This window comes from Melanotaenia boesemani, chromosome 21 (genome assembly GCF_017639745.1).
Source record: "Melanotaenia boesemani isolate fMelBoe1 chromosome 21, fMelBoe1.pri, whole genome shotgun sequence".
In the NCBI taxonomy this organism is placed as follows: domain Eukaryota; kingdom Metazoa; phylum Chordata; class Actinopteri; order Atheriniformes; family Melanotaeniidae; genus Melanotaenia; species Melanotaenia boesemani.
In genome coordinates, this window is record NC_055702.1 from 4,593,968 (window position 1) to 4,613,496 (window position 19,529).

General features: G+C 38.5%; 1 protein-coding gene across 2 annotated transcripts in view; it reads left to right on the forward strand.

The window, feature by feature from the left end:
* The window catches only part of LOC121632228 (corticotropin-releasing factor receptor 1), a 127,799-nt gene extending 113,193 nt beyond the window's left edge, over window positions 1-14,606 (forward strand). Inside the window, exons 11-14 of one of the 2 annotated variants that reach the window (XM_041973494.1) lie at window positions 2,998-3,083; window positions 3,297-3,432; window positions 3,693-3,734; window positions 9,311-14,606. In XM_041973494.1, coding sequence (XP_041829428.1) covers window positions 2,998-3,083; window positions 3,297-3,432; window positions 3,693-3,734; window positions 9,311-9,451 — 405 coding nt within the window. In that variant the 3' untranslated portion in view covers window positions 9,452-14,606. The remainder of the gene's footprint in view (window positions 1-2,997; window positions 3,084-3,296; window positions 3,433-3,692; window positions 3,735-9,310) is intronic. The other variant, XM_041973495.1, reaches the window with a different exon arrangement.
* Window positions 14,607-19,529: the final 4,923 nt, after the last annotated feature.

Below are 19,529 nucleotides of genomic sequence, written 5' to 3' on the forward strand. Positions count from 1 at the left end.
GTTTGAGCTTTAATATTATTGAATTTCTTTCATATTTCATTGGGATTTAAATCTAGTCTTTGACCAGACCCTTCACAACTCGCCCCATTGCTTTCTTTTTTTAACCCTTTCCTGTGGATTTATCAGGTGAGCTGATGATCATCAGGCTTTAAGTCTACTTTTTGTCCACCTTTAACTTTCAGACAGATGCCTCATTCTGTTTTTAGATAATCATTGACATTCTACCAGTCCTTTTCATTTGATTGCTATTTTGTTTGCCCGTGAGGTCCACTTCTTTTTGGGAGACAAAATGGACAAACAAACTCTGATTCAGATCGACTTTGGTTCTCCTACAAACAAGAATCTCGGTCCACTTTTAGTAAAACAAATGTAGGCAGCAGACAACAAAACAAAGCGTATTGTGGGTTCAATGTAGGGATGGCTCGATACCACTTTTTCACATCCGATACCGATACCGATACTGCAGCTTTGAGGATCGGCCGATACCGATCCGATTCTTTTTGTCACTCTAAACGCTGTTTACAATATGTCGTGGATGTAATTTGTTTGATACTGACATCTAAAAAACACCTAATTCACTGTACAACAACTATTCTGGTCCCCTAGAGAAAGAAAGAAAATATGTGACAACTGAAGTCATGTGCAACTGCTGTGGCTTTATTAAAACTTATAAGCTCACATCTGATATAGCAGCATTTGTAAACACAACAGTCCTAGCTGCCCCATTCAAATGTTTGAAGTAAAAGTGCAACTTAGTGCAAATATTTAAATTGAATAAAATAATCCCAGTCAAAAGAAAAATCACCTTATGCATCAATGACATTGTAAACCTGCATAAATAATTTTCTAAATTAACATAAAATAATAGCATCACCACTATAATAATATAGGTACTGGTAACTTAAACATGGCTTCTTAAGACATAAAGTCATAACAAAAATCTAGGCTATGCATCTGATGGTTGTCGCGGTTCGCTTTTCTTTGCACTCGCATGTAAAAACTCTGTGTACTCCTTTCCATGATGCTTCTTCAGGTGCTTTATTAAGTTCGTTGTGTTAAAATGTCCGACTGTGCTTCCACCCCTTGAGACACTAGTTTTACAAATGTTACATTCGGCTGTTTTACTTTTCTCCTCCGTTAACACAAAGTAACTCCACACAGCAGACATGACGACAGATCTGCTGGCTTCTGCTGCTCACGTGAGGAAAACAGGCACATGGCAACCATGGTAACGGGCAGCTCCCCTTTGTTACGGCAGGTCGCGCAAAGTCAAGTTAAGATGTATGACTTTTTTTCCCCCCCAAAGATAGTTTGGGCTTATGGATCGGATCGGACGGGTTCTAATAAAAAAATCCGATGCCCGATCCAGTCATTTTGACCTGGATCGGACCCGATACCGATCCAGTGGATCGGATCGGACCATCCCTAGTTCAATGCAGGGCATTTTGGGTGAACCAGACCAGAACTTAACTCTGAGAAATGGGAGAAATGGCCCACGGTCAGATGTGGAGCCACACAACTAAATTCATGTTTTGCTCTGATGTGGTGGAAACACACATATACCTGCATTAATCAAGAGGTGAGCAAGTTTTCTTCTTTACTGTTTGCTTCGTCTTATCCTTTAGTAATTCTTCATGCAGTGCCACCTCTGGCAAAGACGGGAACGTGTTATTCAAAAAGTCTGAGTTCTGTGAGAAAGTGCAGTGTGAACGCAAGCTTGGACCGGCAGAATGTTGCAACCCCCAGCCGTACCGAGTCTAGTGGACTTTTAGGTGTTTATGCACCTTTAGTCCTTATGACAGCAAGTGTCTTAAAATATAATACTTCCACCGCCGTGCTTCACAGCTGATTCAATTATCTTCTTTTGAAATGATGTCCAGGTCAGCATGTGTCCAAACTCTATCTTTCATGGATTTGTCTGGAACAAATCATCTCCAAAAAACTGGTTGTTACCTGTGTTTTTATAAACAGTCTTTTATTTTTATTTAATGTAAAATTAAAATCTTTTTCCTGCGAGGCCAGTCGTGCAGATACAAATGTATGCAAACTTTTTATAGAGACTTTTACTCGTGGATCATGTGATGAAATTTTCTTATAGTCGTCCTTTGTTTTGATCTTAAGCTGAATTTTGCTGGATTCATAACTCTGGGCTCATTGATTTGATTTAATTAAATTGGAAGGATGGGTATCTTTTAAAATTCTTTTGTATGACTTGTTAATTTTTAATCTGAATGCTTTATGGAGCTTTCTAAAACTTGAAAAATGCATATAAAGTAGGAGTGGGGATACATGATATTGGATTTTTGTCCGATATCCAATATGTTGATATTTTACCAGTCATTTGGCCAATAATTGATACCGATACCGATATTTCCCCCCTCAAAACTAATTGCAGAGACAATCTATTTTCCTCTTTTGTGGAATAAAAATACTCGGTTCAATCATTTCTGTTCAGAAAATGTGTTCTAGCATAAGTTGTTATCACTAAAATCTAAGATTATTTATTTATTTATTTTATCTCTCTATCTATCTTATTATTCCGCATATTCTTTGTCATGTTGGTCTGTTGGCAAATACAGATTTAAATGAAAGCTCAAAATGATGTAATATTTATTCTTTGTGCAAAATGAGAAGAATATTTCAATTTACATTATGTACAACATGTCAAATTGAAAAATGATAATTGTTTTTAAAGAAAACAAGCAAGACATGTGCATCATATTCTACTTCAAACAGACTTGGATTATGTTCTCCCAGGGCCTGTTATTTTACGGGTTTAATTGTATTGGTGGAACAGCCGATATCTGATATTTAATTTTGTAACTGATATCGATAATATACCGATTATATCGTGCATCTCCAATTTAGAGGATTACTACAGAATGTTAGTTGTACAGTGTGCAGCTTTTCCTTTTTTGAGGTTATCACATTCATCTGTAGGTATAACTAGAAGAAATTGAAGATGGATTAAAAACAATCATTCTGTTTTTCCCACAGATTAATTTCATTTTCCTCTTCAACATTGTGAGAATCCTGATGACCAAACTGCGAGCCTCCACAACATCAGAGACGATCCAATACAGGTGAATTTATTGTAACCTGCCGCTGGCTTCTGCTGTACCTGCAATAAATACACTCATGAGATGCTCCCGTATGAGCACACCTTGAATTATTCATGTTTTACTCAGTCGGTGAAGCCTGGCAAAGGGATCCTGGAGGGCCTTTTAACATACAGTGATACGCCGAGGCGATCCTGTCTGTCACGGTCGTCTGATCTATGTTCTCTTTGTCTGCAGGAAAGCTGTGAAGGCTACTCTGGTACTCCTTCCTCTGCTGGGCATCACCTATATGCTGTTTTTTGTGAACCCAGGGGAAGATGAGATCTCCCAAATCGTCTTCATATATTTTAATTCATTTCTGGAGTCCTTTCAGGTATGACTTGTGTGTGCAAAAAGAATATAATAGCATCTGTGTGTGGGTGGACGTGTCTTTTGTGTGTTTTGTCGTGTTAACACTCAGTAATTGTAATAAATGGACAGCAAAACATTGTGTTCTCTGTGGAGATTATTGAATGTGTGAGATAAGCTGCTGTTTAACTGATTAAAACAGGATCAGAGAGCACTGATCTTTTGGATGCCATCCTTTCTAACGCTGCTTTGTCCTCACCATATCTCCCCTCTTCTCTCACGCAGGGTTTCTTCGTGTCAGTATTTTACTGCTTCCTAAACAGTGAGGTAAGCAGATTTAGATTATTGATGTAACATTTCAGAGTCCCCCCCAAAGTGAGTGATTATTCATATTTCTCTTCCTCAACTGCGTCCATCCTCCCATTTGGTGGCTTTTGCTGTGTTTTGCAGCTTGAGGCACATATATTTAGGGCACAATTAAGACTTGTCATGTGTGGCCATAAGTGACATGACTTGCTACACTCTGTGACAGTGTCGGCCCTAATTTCGTTCCACTGAGAAATCAGGGGTGAAACCCTCTCAGAATAGCACTGAAATACGCATGCATGAAGGAATGCTACTTTATGTTTAATGCTTGGTGTTATTAGCATTATGAGGTGCAGTTTTACTACAGTATGGAGTGGAGTAGACAGGTCAGGCTTTAGGCTGCTACAGTAGTTCTATTGAATCAGGACTGCTCCATGTTAAACAGCCTGTTAAACCCTGCTAGCAGCTCTCTGATGAAAGGTTTATTTGGAGATTTTTGGAGGTTTGTAAATTTAAGTTGTCCAGAGTTCTTGTCCTGTTTTCAACCTGCTAAGACTCTGGTTTTTCATGTGTTCATGAAGGAGGAGGCTCGGTGTGGGGGCTCCATCTCAGAAATCCCCCCCTCCCCCAAATGATGGTACCTGAAAAACAGAGAAAAAACAAGTAATGATATAACAAAGAACAAGGAAGAGCTGAGATGGGGAAAAGTAAGAGGGAAGATGGTGGATGGATGAATGAGAATGAACGAGAGAGAAGGAGAATGCAAGAAGGAGGATGGATAAACAGATGAGAGAAGGAAGGATGGATGAAAGAGGGGGAGGGTGGACTAAAAGGGTATGGAAGGAAAGGAAAGAAAGATGAATGGGTGAGGGTGGATGAATGGATGAAGAAGGAAAGGGAGGATGGTGAAGGGGAGGAAGGAAGGAAGGATGAGTGAGGGGATGATGAATGAAAGGATGAAGAAGGAAATGAAAGATGGATGAATGAGGAAGGAAAGGATGGATGGGGAAGGTGAGGAAGGAAGGATGAATGGTGAGGAAGGTAAGAATAGACAAACAGATGAAAGAAAGAAAAATGGAAGAGGGAGGATGAGGATGGATTAATTGATGGAGGAATGAAAGGAAAGAAGGAAGAATGGGTGAGGATAGAGGAATGGATGAACGAATGAGGGAGGGCAAAGACGAATGAATAGATGAAGGAAAGGATAGATGAAAAGATTAGAGAGGGAATGATGGATGAGGAAGGGTGAGAAAGGATGAATAGATTAGGAAAGGGGAATAGCTGAACCGATCATCAAAGGAAGGATGGATGAGGGAGAGGATGATTAATGAAAGGATGAGGAAGAAAAAGTTTGGTTGGATGAACTGTTGACGTTGGATGAATGGATGAGAGAAGGAGGATAGATGATGATTGGTGAGGATGGATGGGTGAGGAGATGGAAGGATGAATAGTTTAAGATGGATAAAGGAGGGAAGGATGAATGATGATAGGGATAGGGAGGGTGGGTGGAGCAGATAGGAAGCTTGCTAGGTGATCAGAGGTGGATCTTGAAAAATGAAAATTGGAGATTAAAATTTTATTTCTATTCCTGTTTCCATGGAGCTTTGTCTGATTCCTGCTTCATATTTACCCCATTTCATGACAGAAACAAGCAGCCCAGCCCCAGTGGATATAAACTAGCTTCAGACACAAAAAAAACACTCAGAACCACAACAGGCAACTCTAATGGAATACATATAAAAACAGCAGCGTGAGTCACAGGATTTAGACTTGAAGAAAGGAGGGGGGGCGTTCTGTAGAGGGATGCTGGAGGAGTACAGGGTATTGAAGTCCACATCCTTGGCATGGAGTCAAGCTTGTTTAGCGTGTTTTGGACTCCAGTATGAGGTGTGATCTCACTGGAGTAGAGTTACAAATGCTGCTAAACTAGATGTGAATCATCAGGACTAATTGGGTTTGATTTTATCAGGTTTAACTGACAGTAACCCACACAGCTGTCTGACTGGTTCATAGATATGTGTCATCACAGCATCACTTTTAACCCCGCCCCCTTTAAACACCACAGAGAAGAAACTACAGGTGAAAATGTCTTGAGTGAATGAACGAGCAGTGTTTGAACTTCTGTGGGACATTTTAAACAATGTTGTACCTTACCACTCATAGCCAGATAATAACTCATAAACCGTACATTTTCAGGGTCTTTAACGGATTTAGATCTCTTTTAATCCTCGTTATTCTCTCCAAAGTTTCAATCAATAACCCCTCATTGCTAAACAGACCACAATCCTGCCACCTGAGCCACAAACTAGACACGAAGGTAAATCTCATCCTCATTTTAGCTTCAGAGACGTGCATCCCATCACAGAGTAATCATTACAAGTTATTCCTCAAGCAGGATGTAATATCAACTGCCCTTCAGGTACAGACCCTCACTGTGAGGGTCTGTACCTGAAGGGCAGCTGGCTGGATGATGAGTGAATATCTCATCATGAACCGCGATGTAGCTGGAACAAAGGGCTTAAGCAGCATGTGTAGATTACAGAGGATATTGATTTAGTGTTTTGTTACAGACTGAAGGTAACAGGATAAGCAAGGGGAAGAATAAAACAGATGAACAAAGGATACCTGCGCTCACATTCAGGACAAAAAGAATACATTTCAGTGTCCCCCTACCATTATAGTTGGTGGGTCGCCCGCTGTCAATAGAAGGTCACTTTAATTTGATTTTGTTTTCTGTCCAGCGCCAAGTCACAGCAGAAGTCATGTCAGGTTCCATTTCCTCTAGAAGAGCTTTTATTAAAAATCTAAACAGTCTGGTGTCATTCATCTGATCTACATGACGGAGGGTCATAGCTGTGTGTCCACGGCAGAGTTCTGCCACATGCCACTCATGCCACACGCATACGCACACACACACACACACATAAGCAGCCAAAGTATTTCTAATGCTTCGGAGTTACGCTGAGAACCTCATGTCCATCATGTCCATCATACACAGCTGAACAAGTTGAATCTACTGTCATTTCTGAGTCATATTACGGCTTAAAATGGATCCAGTATTCTTTTTAGGTTTTATTAACATCAACATCTTATCTGAGATCTGAACTCTACGAATATTTATAGCGTTCCACTGAATGAAACAGTTTTATGAGGACTTTTTAAAAGTTTAACTTTATTCTGTCATTTACAGAAAAGTTTGGAAATGCAACGTGACTTCACAGCTGTGTGTAGTTGTCACATGACGTTACAGCTAGAGTAATGAATACATGGGCTGATTTTAAGTTTGCTGAGATTTACATCCTGCTTATTAAGGCTGTTTGTAAGTTACACATATGAAACTGAAGAGTAAAAACAGACTAATTATAATTAGTGTGCTTTATTCCATCCATCTATCCATGATAGCGTGTTGGATCATTGATGCATGAGAGGAGTTTCTCCCCCCCAAGGCCGTCAACCTGGGGAAACACTGCATTTAGTAGAAAAATCTGTCGAGCATTTAATGATTGTACTTTAGGGTAAAAGGCATATTAAATTGTGGTTGGTGCGCTGATGGACTGAGCTGTAAAATATTAAAGTGTGTTAAAATGATTTTCAGGTATTTCTCATGAGGATCTAAACTAAACAAAGGATGTTGTAACTACTGAAGGGTACAGAGATTGGAGACCATGGTGGGAGCTGCTAATTGCTCATTTAGGAGGCTTTTTTTTCACCTAATAAAAAGGAAATATTTTTTCGATTTACTTATTCAGACTTATTTTATTTTGGTCATTTATTACCATCATATAATATATTATCATAGTTTAGATATTTATTATCAAATAATTAGTTTACTTCAGTTGATTTTTGTCATTCAAACTTTAGTTTACTTTACTTTTGATTTTCCATGTGCTTCCACAGTTTATATATATATATATATATATATATATACACACATATGTACATATCATTATTTTGCCTTATTTTTATTTTTCATTTGTACCAGTAGCTGAGTTCTGAGCAAGCTGAAAGTGATGTGATGAACAGGTGACTGATCTAGGCCATAATAAAGGATTTTACTGTAGTCCAAGTGTGACATAACGAGTAGGTAGATGACTTACAACACCAAAGCAGTGGCAGGAAATAGTACCCCAGAGACCACACAAAGAAAACAGTAGCAGGCCTAAAATGGTTCCTTGTGGGACTCCACAGCTTTTTCTTTAGCACTTTAACTACAACAGAAAAAGCATTTTCAGTAACAAAACATTTCTTCCCCTTTTAATAAACATTCTCAGAAAAAAAAGAATAAACAAGTAAAAGTTTTTTTTTCTTTTGTTGAAAACGAATGGATAGAAATCCATTAAAAATGGATTAGTTTATACAAATACAAAATGATAAAGGGAAATATGTATACGTATACACACATCCCATGCACACACACATCCATACAAGAATACATAGAACAAATAATTCATAATAAAAACTATTACATCCAACAAGCAAACAAAACTAGTCATTATCTTTTTCCTGGGACCCTACAACTAAGAGACACTACTGCTGAGGATACTGTTTAAGATGAACAGAACAGGTCCCATCTGACAAATAAGACCAGAACCAGCTTGAAGCAGCCTCTGATGTCTACACACTGCTCCACATGCTCCAGAATGATCTGGTCAACTGTGCCAAAGGCTGCAGTGAGGTCTAAAAGAGCCAGGACAGCAGAACATCTGTTATTATTATCATTAAAAACACAAAAAAAACACTTAAAATGCTCCTATGAGCAACAAAAGTTGATAAAAGTTTTGTACAAAAGGCAGACAAAAGGTAAAAACTGGAAAACAAGATTAAACCGAAATGAAAACAGGTGTATCCAGCTTTGGTCCTCGAGGGTCGCAGTCCTGCAGGTTTTAGATGTTTCCCTGCTCCAACACACACGATTCAAATTGAATGGCTGTCTTAACAGCTTGTTATCAAGTTCTGCTTAAACATGTTGATCCATTAGTCTGACTCAGGTGTGTTTTTTTTTTATCCAAATAGTGTCAGTATGTACATACACAGCATTATTCAGATTACTGGCCTTGATCTAAACAAGCCAATGCTCTAATTAAAGTGTTTTAATGAGTTGCACATAAGATTTAACATATATATTTATGTGCAAGTGTTATATTTGGATTAAGAGTCATGCCTCTAACACAGCAGCTGTGGTTTTATTGTACAATATATAAAAACCGAACACAAACAGCACCATTTTGGTTTTTAAATTGAGAACTTTTAAAAGTGAATCTAATCTAAAACAGCACAATAACAAAAAATGGAAAGTTGAAACTGAAAACTGTGATTGTTTTTGGACGAATATTTGTTGATTTTCAGTTGGTGTTTCCGGTGCATGTTTACTACTTACTTAGACTTTCAGTATTTTTATTCCTATTATTCCACCAGTGGGGCACAACCCTTCTAGTCTTGCCCCAAGTGCTTTTTATCTTGTGCCTTGTGTGGCTTTTCTTGTATTTGAACTAACTGTCTTTTTGCATCTTTGTGCCTCACATTAAAATATCCACAATGCTATTAGTTTTTTCAGCACTTAGAAAGTTTTAGCACATTTAAGAATTTGTTGTTTGCAGGTCCGCTCGGCTGTGAGGAAGCGGTTCCATCGATGGCAGGAGCAGCACTCCATCCGAGCCAGGATGACCCAGGCTATGTCCATCCCCACTTCACCTTCACGGGTCAGCTTTCACAGCATCAAGCAGTCCACGTCGCTATGAAAGAGGAAACCAGCTTTGTCCTACACAGGCGCTTTGGGAGAAACCTCCAGCTGTCATTGTCATCGTTTTTCTGCCACCTCACTGGAGTACACTAAAACACTTTTTGAGCTGGGACAAAGCGACAGAGCAGCAGAGAGGCTGCATCAGTCTCTGAAACCTCAGGAGGGATGCTGCGCAGACATTCTGGAGAAGATGGATGAGGGACGGGGGAAAGGACATTGCAGACTTTGTGATTCGAGAGGTTAGTGGATCAAAAGATGCACGTGACCAAGCTGACTGGCGTGACCTGGAGTTTCAGTGTGAATGTACAGCACTCCATTCGTTTAACAATTGCCTGCCATAGAAAGCATCTGTTGTAACCCTACTTGTGCACTTTTACGTTACCACTATCGTCATTGATTATCACCAACATCATCAGTGGGAACTTGGAGCTTGTAGCGCTGGACCACATCTAACTGGAAACCATCCCAGTGGACACCATGCTCAAGCCACAAGGACAGTGACAAAGCTGTTAAATGTTCAGTTCTTTATTTTAATTTTTTTTTGTTTTTAAGTATCACAAACAACTGTCTGGTTATAGTGTTTGTTATTTTGATGTTGTGATATTGTCCTCCATTCTCGGCTTGGTGCAGTTGTGCTTTATTTAGCGACTTTCCAGAGAAGTTAAACACATTCCATAAATTCTACCCGATGAGTTTTGTTCCAGAATAAAACACCCAGGTGGAAATATCTGAATTAGCATTAGCAGCATTGGTTAAAATCAAGCACATGGCTAGTTTTTTTTTGTTGTTGTTGTTTGTTTTTTTTAATGAAGTTTGAAATCTTTAATATTTAGACAAAATTAAGACAAAATTCCTAATTTAAATTTTCTTTGAATATGCAGATCAAACAAATTAGTAATTAATTTACGTGGCTGTCCAGTAATTTCCTCCTGACGAAAGCCACTAAAACAATGTTGAGAAAATGTATCACATAATAGCAATCCTTTCACTTTATAGATGCAGATTTTGGAGCATAGCTGCTTCCCTTTGATCCCAGATCATTAGTTAAGTAAAAGTCTGTTTATATTATCCATCTGTATCGCTCTCAGCCCCTGCTGAGTGAAGGGTTTTAGTTATTTAATCAATGCAGGTGGATTGTCGTGCAGAACATAATTAAACCAACAATGTGTAGACCTCAAAGCTAATGCTCCTTGTAAGTTGAATGTTGATTAGCTGTATGTTAGCTAAAGCCAGCAGGAGTCGACCGCAGCAAAGGACGGAGTGCTAAAAACAATTTGGATGATTTTAGTACTTTGTTTCACCTTACAACAAAACTTAAGCACCAACAATATCACCAACACAAACAAGAGCAGCTAAACCTGAGTTCTGGAGGCAGCGGCCATGTAAGTAATGTCAAGTTTCCACAGTTTGGGACTTTTTTAGTGAGGGATTGTCATATTTAGTCAAAGTCCAACAAGCAATGGGCCATGCAGCCTGAACTCATATTTAGACTGTCTGCAGGATGGGTTATTTCCTCTGGCATGCCAGATTTGGGCCACTATAGGGCCTGTTTAGCTGCTTAGGTTATGTTAGATACTTGGAGCAAATGTTTTCATGAATATTGAGCCACTTTTTTTCTGTTTATAAGAATTATTATTTTCTGCGCCACTCAGTGATAATAATAATAATTTACATTATTTCTCTTTTTCTTTTTTTTCTTCCTCTTTTTTTGTTACTCAGGGACAACACAACAAACCATAAACACATTAGATTGTACTGTTAAGTTTTTACCAGTAATTAATAATTAGCCGGTACATTTGTAGACATCCCATAATACAACTTTTATTGGATGTCTTTATGACATCGAATTTGATACTTAAGTGCTTGTTTATGCTTTTAACTAAATATTACTTATCCACCTTTACCTGGACAAAAATATCTAAAGAAAAGCAGATTTTAAGTTTGTAAATTCATGAAAAACAAAAATGTTGATGAATCATGCACTCAGGGACTGTTTTATGTGCAATGACATCCATTTTTTTTATCTGCATGAGGTAGGCGGTGTCTGATGAGGCCACTGAAGCTGACCAATCAGACCAGAGCAGATAGAGCGAGAGGCTCCGCCTACTTTGTCTCCACAGGAAGAGCCCTGTTAGCTTTATTGATGTTTTATGTCCAACCTAATGAATGTAGAGCTGTGAGCAGTTAAATAAAATTAATAGAATAATAAATGAAAGCTATCCTAATGATAGATTAGTCATTTAAATCCTTTTAAGCAGAAATTATCTAATGCCAGCTTAACAGGTTGTCTATTTATTTTTTTTTCCTTATTACAGAAAAACGAATTTCAGCAAATTTACAAAATTCTTAATTATCTGGCAAACAAATCTATAGAAAAGCTTTTTACTGCCAATGGGACTTTTTTTTTCTTTTTTTTATGCTAAATGATTCAGTTTTCACCAGCTTCTCTAAGCTGTGTCTTTCCATTGTTTGCTCTTGAGTGTACATTTAAGGTTTTAAAGTTTTTTACATTGACCTTACAAGCTGGAAAACCAAAACATTAAGTTCAAAGCTGCTAAAGAGACAAGCTCCGCCCAGCTCAGGTGATTGGCGGAATGACTGAACTATTTCTGTCGATCTTTTAATCCACTTGTTGAATAAAACCACTGATTTTGTGGCGTTTTAAGCCAAGTTTCCGTTGAACGTACCTGACCTGAATTCTTGATCTAATAAACTTTCTGTTTAGACTGGAACAAAACTCATCAGCTGAACAAAGAGACTTAACATTGTTGCCTCTACACCAGCAAGCCACATGAGAGGGATTCATGTAATCAGGAAGGTCTTCATTCTTGTTCATACCAGGTGACTTTTTGTGACTTTTGGTTGACTTGAATCATTACTGATTAATTGTACATATATAAATAGCAGAGCAGGAGTGTTTAAATCCATTGGAGTCATCACAAATATAAACCAAAAACACAAGCCACACACTGTAAATCATATGGACACATGATCCATGTACTCAGCAATTCACAGTCCACATTCCTATTTTACCTGTATGTCTCGCACCTGTGCGTTCTTATGAATTGCTGTTTTTGTGAAATTGTACATGAATTTCCTCTTTTTGTTTCCCTAATTCTTTTTTTTTTCATCCCTTGTAAGTAATGTGTGAGCAATGGTTGTGATAAAATGTCAAATTATTTATGTTAACGGACTCTCCCATACCACCGCGAGGTTGGTATCTGTTGTAGCTAAGCAGCTGCTTCCGTCTTGATGGATCATCTTTGAGGTTTAAAATTTTTAAATTGACTCAAAGAAACATGTAATTATGCACTTTTGTAATGTAAAGGAAGCAAGCCAGTAGAGAAAGTTAATGTGATGTTATTTTATGAAACCAGCAGTTTAATAACCCAACGTTATGAACATGTGCATTTACAAACCACACTCCGGATGAACGTAGGATGTCTGATTATTGTTACACTGCACTAATCTATCGAGTGCAAACCCTTCCTATCAGATTAGAGGATTACTCCTGACAAGAACTGGAAATTTTCTATCCCGGATACAGCTAAACACACTCTAATTTCTCTCCATAGCATGGCTTGTTTCCAACCATTAACAGGGATTTCACCCAGAGAAAGTAAGAGTTATATTTATGTAGAATAATCTACACCCATGTTATATTCCTGCTTTGTGGCGGCGTCATTTTCTCAGCACTGACACCTACAGTTTAAGATGTAGACTGAGTCTAGTGAGTCAAGTACCACTATAAAAAGCTATCACTGTTTAAATTTAGTCCTCTCCTGGTTGACAATAACAGATTTTATTTACATTTGGATAAGAACAGATAAATGTAAATGGTCCAAATAAATATAAATGTGTCTTAACTGGCAAAGATCAAAGTTACCAGCCTGTCCAGCTATGTTAATTCTGCAGTAAACTCACGACTGATCAGCATCTTTCTAGATATTGCAGATATTCCCAGAGATTTCCAGAAGAACAGGGCTCGTGTGGATGTCCACCACTGTTGTTTTTTTCTGTTTGTTCTTGTAAGTTCATTTCCACATGGACAAACAACGAAGACCACCCTCTGGTGAAATTCAGCCCAGTTTATTTACCTCAAAACAACAAATGAAAATCACTTCAGTGAAGTTTCACAAGTAAGACTAAAAAAATTGTAGAATTCCTACATTTTTCCATACTCTACTACACATACATGTGCTTTATGTATATGTTCACCTATATGATGGCATCCACTTTAAACATCTCACTAGTTTTTATTTGGCCCCAAACGCTAATTCTAGCATCATAAATTGCTATTTCAATACTTGTGTGCTATCTTCTACTTGTGATTCCTTACTTGTCTGCACTCTCCCCCTCCAATGGTAGGGTTAGAATTAATATATGTGGTTACCTATTACACATTGTTCTGGTGAGACTGGGCCGAGCAGGAAGAAGCAGCCAACTGTCGGTGGTAAGCTGTCATTCCAACATCGCATTTGGTCACAAAAAGAGAGACATTTATTAGTTTCTTCATGGTGATGTGGTACAAAAGGTGATAACGTCACAATGTCATTCACTTTATAATTTATTGTTATTTATTTTCAGTATTGTTATTTTCATACTTGAAAAGGTGTCAAGAGAAAATAAAATGTGTGTTGCATTTGACTGAAAAATGGAACAAATGGCTGAAATGTTTATTTCTAGAAGACAACTCTATAAAAAGCACATATTGGGCTTCCATTACCAGCTATGGAGACTCTGCTCAGGTTTACACAACCATTTGTCTCCACCCTCCCACGAGACCAAAGCAAACAAGAAATACATTTTGAGCATCGTGTGATCCTCTTAAGCTTTGTGTGTGTGCGTCTCTAAGGGGAGCACAGATGAACATCGGCTTTTAAATAAGGTCTTTCTGCCCAAGTGAACATTCACCATTTTCTTCCATGACCAAGAACAAGTAAGGACTTTTTTCTGCTTTTAATCTGCACTGTGCTACAACAAAAAGGAACCAAGAGGGGGAAAACAAGTTACAAAAATGAACTGACAGTTTTCTAACATGACTATTTTGTAAGGGATTTAAGGCTTCTGGTGCTTCCACAATGCTTAATTGGATGTGAACTTCAATGCAAACGCTGAAGGAGAACAAGAGGGTTAGTAGCTGCCAGCGGAGCAGCTTTAGGGGAACTATTACTGTCTTCTTACACATTATTTTTTACAATCAGGGTTTCTAGCTTTGGGAGGGTTACTCATCTTCACAGCTACTGATTAGACTTCAGTCATGATGATTCACTTCTTGTTCTCATTAGTTGCTTTGATGATTACATAATGATTGTACGAAGCAGCACATGGGTTACTGCTGTGAAAAGAAAGCATCTCATTCATTTCTTCAAAGTTACTTCCATATTTCATCGTAGAAAAATATGTATATAATCACATTTTTTTTAAATAGTTGACAAGCCAAATGCATGAAGTACAAAATGAGATACCCTGAAGAGAATAAACTATTCATATTAATTTTTGATTTTGTATGTGCACCAGGCAAAATTTGGACTTGTAGCAGACACATTTTTAAGGACTTTAAAGACTTTAAGACTATTAATAAAGCTTGAAATGGACAAGATTGAAAAAAGTGCTGCATGCAAAAAACAACAGTGCACAACAATGAGTAAAGTGAATTCAAAGGATTGCATGAAAACAAATGAGTTAGACAACAGGGGCTGAATAAAAGACAGAGAACTGTGGCGAACTGAACTGGACTGCGGAACAGTTAGTAATAATAATAATAATAATAATAATAATAATAATAATAATAATAATAATAATAATAATAATAATAATAATAATGTGAAACCTTACCTTGAGGGACAGAAATGTCATGCCAAAAATCTACCGGGGAACACAAAAAAAAGTGTGAGATTTTTACTCTTTTGCTAAAGAAGCGATCATCTGACAGACGCTGATTAGCGGCTACCAGACTGTGCTCAGCCCGTTAAAGCCGTTTTGTTCCGATTCTTTAGGTGTGTCTGTGTCTGTCAATACAGCAATGCTGTTTTGTATTTTTGTCCAAACGTGAAGCTGTAAGGAATAAATGGAGATTTCCTGAATTGATGATGTCACAGCCCTACCTCTCCCATAACCTGCATGTGCAAACTGCAGTGTGGGGTTTAGGATACCTCCTCAACATGTACACAGGAAAGTTAGGAATCAAACCGGTGCCCTTTATTGAAAGTCAACCACACTACCTCCTGAATTCAGGCTACCTATGAATTTGGATCAGTTTATTAAAGCTTCAGTTATAACAATAAGTAAAAACTGGAATTTTATTTATGTGCCAGCCGTTGTGATTGTGACTTGATTATCACCAACAACACCTGCTTCCTTTTTCACTTGCTAGTTTTACAAATTTTAACCCAAACAACTAAAATTACCTGAGCTCAGACCACTGCCATGGCCAGATTGAGACTACCACAATGGCACTGCGTTGATGTGTCTTGATTTAATCTTTGCAGAGACACACTCACCACAAGAAGTTGTCTGTTATAAAAAGGTTTAAACCTAGAAGTGGACTGAAATATTCAAGCATCTAAGCAGTTTGGTTTAGTTAAAACAAGCTCGGCTCTTTTTCCCTAAAGGTTGGTGCATTAGAGCTGATCTGAGATCTGTAAAGAATTTTCTGCTCATTTCCTTTTCATTTTGAAACCCTGCTAACGGAAGCCAAGAGCGGCCATGCTCTCATGTTTTCATAACACTGTTTTCCTGTGATAACGGGATCATTTATATCATTATCTCGAGAAAACAAATTTCCTAGTCCATCACAGGGCCAACACAGAGAGACGAGCTTTCAATCAGACTCACTCTGCTAGCAAGAATTTAGACTCCAATCAGCCTAACATGCATGTCTTTGGAGAAAATCCATGCATACCTAAAGAATATGCAAACTCCACACAGGTTCCCCCCAAAGACCTACTTATTGTTAATAAGAATTATAAAAAAATAAATTATGTACAATAATAAATTGCATTGGCTTTTATTGAGTGTGTTTGTGGTCTACTAGGAACAGTGCTGGTTTCCAGACTAACTGCTGCAGGAAAAAAGAACCTGCAATAGCCTCCTTCACGTTGTAGGTCAACCAGTCTGTTGCTGAAGGAGCACTGCAGGGCTGTCAGTGTTCAGGAGGAGGGCTGTCTTTCAACGTGGATGAAAGCTTAGCCATTATCTTCTTCACTTGGGCCCAAGGGTCATCCCAGCACAGAGTTAAGCAACGGATGCAACCTGATGTCAGATCAAGGAACATCCATCATGGATCAATACATTCAACTTTACATCTATCATTTCTGACAAAGGCTGACATTGTGATGTGTCTGACAGTTAAGTTTTACCTTCAATCATTCGCAAAATTACACATAAAAAGCATGACGGTAGTCCCTCCCCGGCTGTCATCGGGTCTATTTAGATCCACAAAATCATGTGGAACATACTTTTGAGCCCACATATCTCAAGAAAACAAATTTAGTTTCCTTGAGATTACGAGATAAAATATCCTGATTTCACAGGAAAACCATCCTTGTAATCTCGAGAAAAGAAAATAAACTCGCTATCTGTTAAAGAATGAGCGTCGAGCACGGCCGCTCTTGGTTTCCCTAGAAGATGTTTTTTCAGTGATGTGACAAACTCAGAAAACATAATTATTTCTGTTTAATTCTGACTTTCAAGATCTCATAGTTTCATATCTTTCCAGCAGATTATTTTGCTTGAAGACTGCAGGATTTCAAAAAGCAGGAGCAGAACCTTCATATTCCAAGTTCCTCTCCCATGGAATTCGTTCCCATTATGAGTAGGCAGTAGGAATGCATTTCTAATGTGGAATTTTGCTGTCACTAACTTTGTCTTTTCCTGTAGTTCTTGCTTTTCCCTCCCTGTACCTTTCTGCAGGTATCTTTGGTCATGGAGCTGCATGTTTCTAATCAGATTGCCAGCTCGACCCCCTGCGGCTGTTTGTTGCTGGATCCCTTTCTTTCTTCCAGCCCCTTCAGCCTAGTAGTCAAGGTAGGAAGCCACCCTCTGGGAGTCTGCTTCTCCCGGTGGTTCTCACCACTGAAAGGGAGATTTGTTTGTTTTTTGTTTTTCTCTCTGTTACCATGAGCTGCTAAAAGGGATTTGTTGGGTTTCTCTGTCACTGGGTTTCTTCTTTTTTATTTTGATTGTTTGTGGTTTTTTGCCCACATTCAGAAGATTTTCACTAATGTGGCATAAATTTTACTTGCAAATGAAATCTGACTTGGCAGAGATTAAAATTACGATTCAACATCTGTTTCCTGTCTTGGCCAGAAAAAAAATAAACTTATATGACTGACCAGCGTCGTCCCAAGTGTCCTATAATCCATCCATCCATTCTCTTCCGCTTATCCGGGGTCAGGTCGCAGGGTCAGCAGCCTAAGCAGAGAAACCCACACTTCCCCTTCTTGGTTTGGAAATTTCCCAAAGCGTTTTGAGACCAGTCAAGTCCCTCCAGCCTGTCCTGGGTCTTCCACAGGGTCTCTTCTCACCAGGGATGCGTCCAGGAGGCATCCTAACCTGATGTCCGAGCCACCTTATCTGGCGCTTCCCAGATATTCCTGTGGATGAAAATACTTCTCCATTTCACTCTTGTGGATGTCCACCACAGTTGTTGTTTTTTACCTTTGTTGCCAATTAGGAATACCCCTTCTTCTACTGAATTACAACCACAGTCAACGCTGTCTACACCATCACCTCTGGAGACACTGTTTGCTCACTTCAGACTTTTTTTCTTTTTTTTTCAGGGGCGTGGGGGTAGTGGGAGCTGGGTGAGCGTGGGTAGTGTGAACTGCCTTCAGATGACTTTTGTGAATTGGCACCTGGATGATAGATAACCTGAATGGGAATCATAAAGAAGCACAAATAAGTTCTTGATAGGGTCTTTTTAGGATAATTGTTAATAAACCAACAAGTCAAGTAAAGAACTTTCTTAATTATTTTTCAAGCAAGTACATGAGCGTATTTGTTTGCCGCTTATAGCCATTTATTTTTACCTCATTCAGTTAGGGCCTACAAGGTATTAAAACTGTCAGCTTCAGAGTTATTTGCCAAATTCAAACACAGGATGAGTCACTACAAGGTAGAATACAGACCCATAAAACCTTAAAATAACTTTTGGAGTGATACAATAAATGAAGCAACACCGAAAGCATTTGCCAGCTCCAGACACATTTCATACAGTCAGTGTTGTACATTCTGTGCAAAAACACGAAACCTTTGCAGCTCCAGGTTTGTGCAAAGCTCCCATTTAAAACATTTAAATGGCACCGTGCGATTCAGTAAACCTTTACAGGTCCATCAGACCAGCCAAAGCATGAGCATATCATGCAAATCAGTGCCAGTTTTTCCTTTAAAAGGTCCCAGTGAAACGCCAACAGAACAGAAAAGGCTTGAAAACAACATACCAATCTAATTTTATTCAGCAAACTGCACAACATTATCAGCACTTAGATGCAACAACATTATGAAAATAATAAGGTCTACAGCAAGCAAGGAAACATTAAATAACCTCAAATGTGTTTTTTGGACCACGTTAAATGTGTGTGAGTTTCTAAGACTTGTAGTAAATCAAACATGTGCAGACAAGTTTCTATTTGCAATCATTAAAACCTGAAAGTTAGCTTTTTAAAAAAAAAGCTGAAAACTCACATGAAAAACACAATACCTGTCAGACTGTTTATGCCCAGCAGTACTGGATGTGCAAGTAAAAGTTTCAATAAAAACTCAAACCTTCTGAAAAAAATGACACCACCACACTGAGCCTCTACTGCCTCTGCAGCTGCCTTTTTTCTTGAGGCTTTGCCTACAGTTTTGGGTCCTGTTACACTGAAAATACAAGACTTCTGTGGTACAATTGGATAGACAACATACACACCTACTCTTAATTAATACTTCTTTAAGCATTATATTTTAAATATAGCTTGCCAGACTGCTTAATAATAATTATTTTGAGGTTCTGGAAAATGTGAAGGTGCATCCTGCCGTGTTGCATGCTGGGATGGGATTGCCATCTTGTAGTGATGCTCTTCCATTACCTC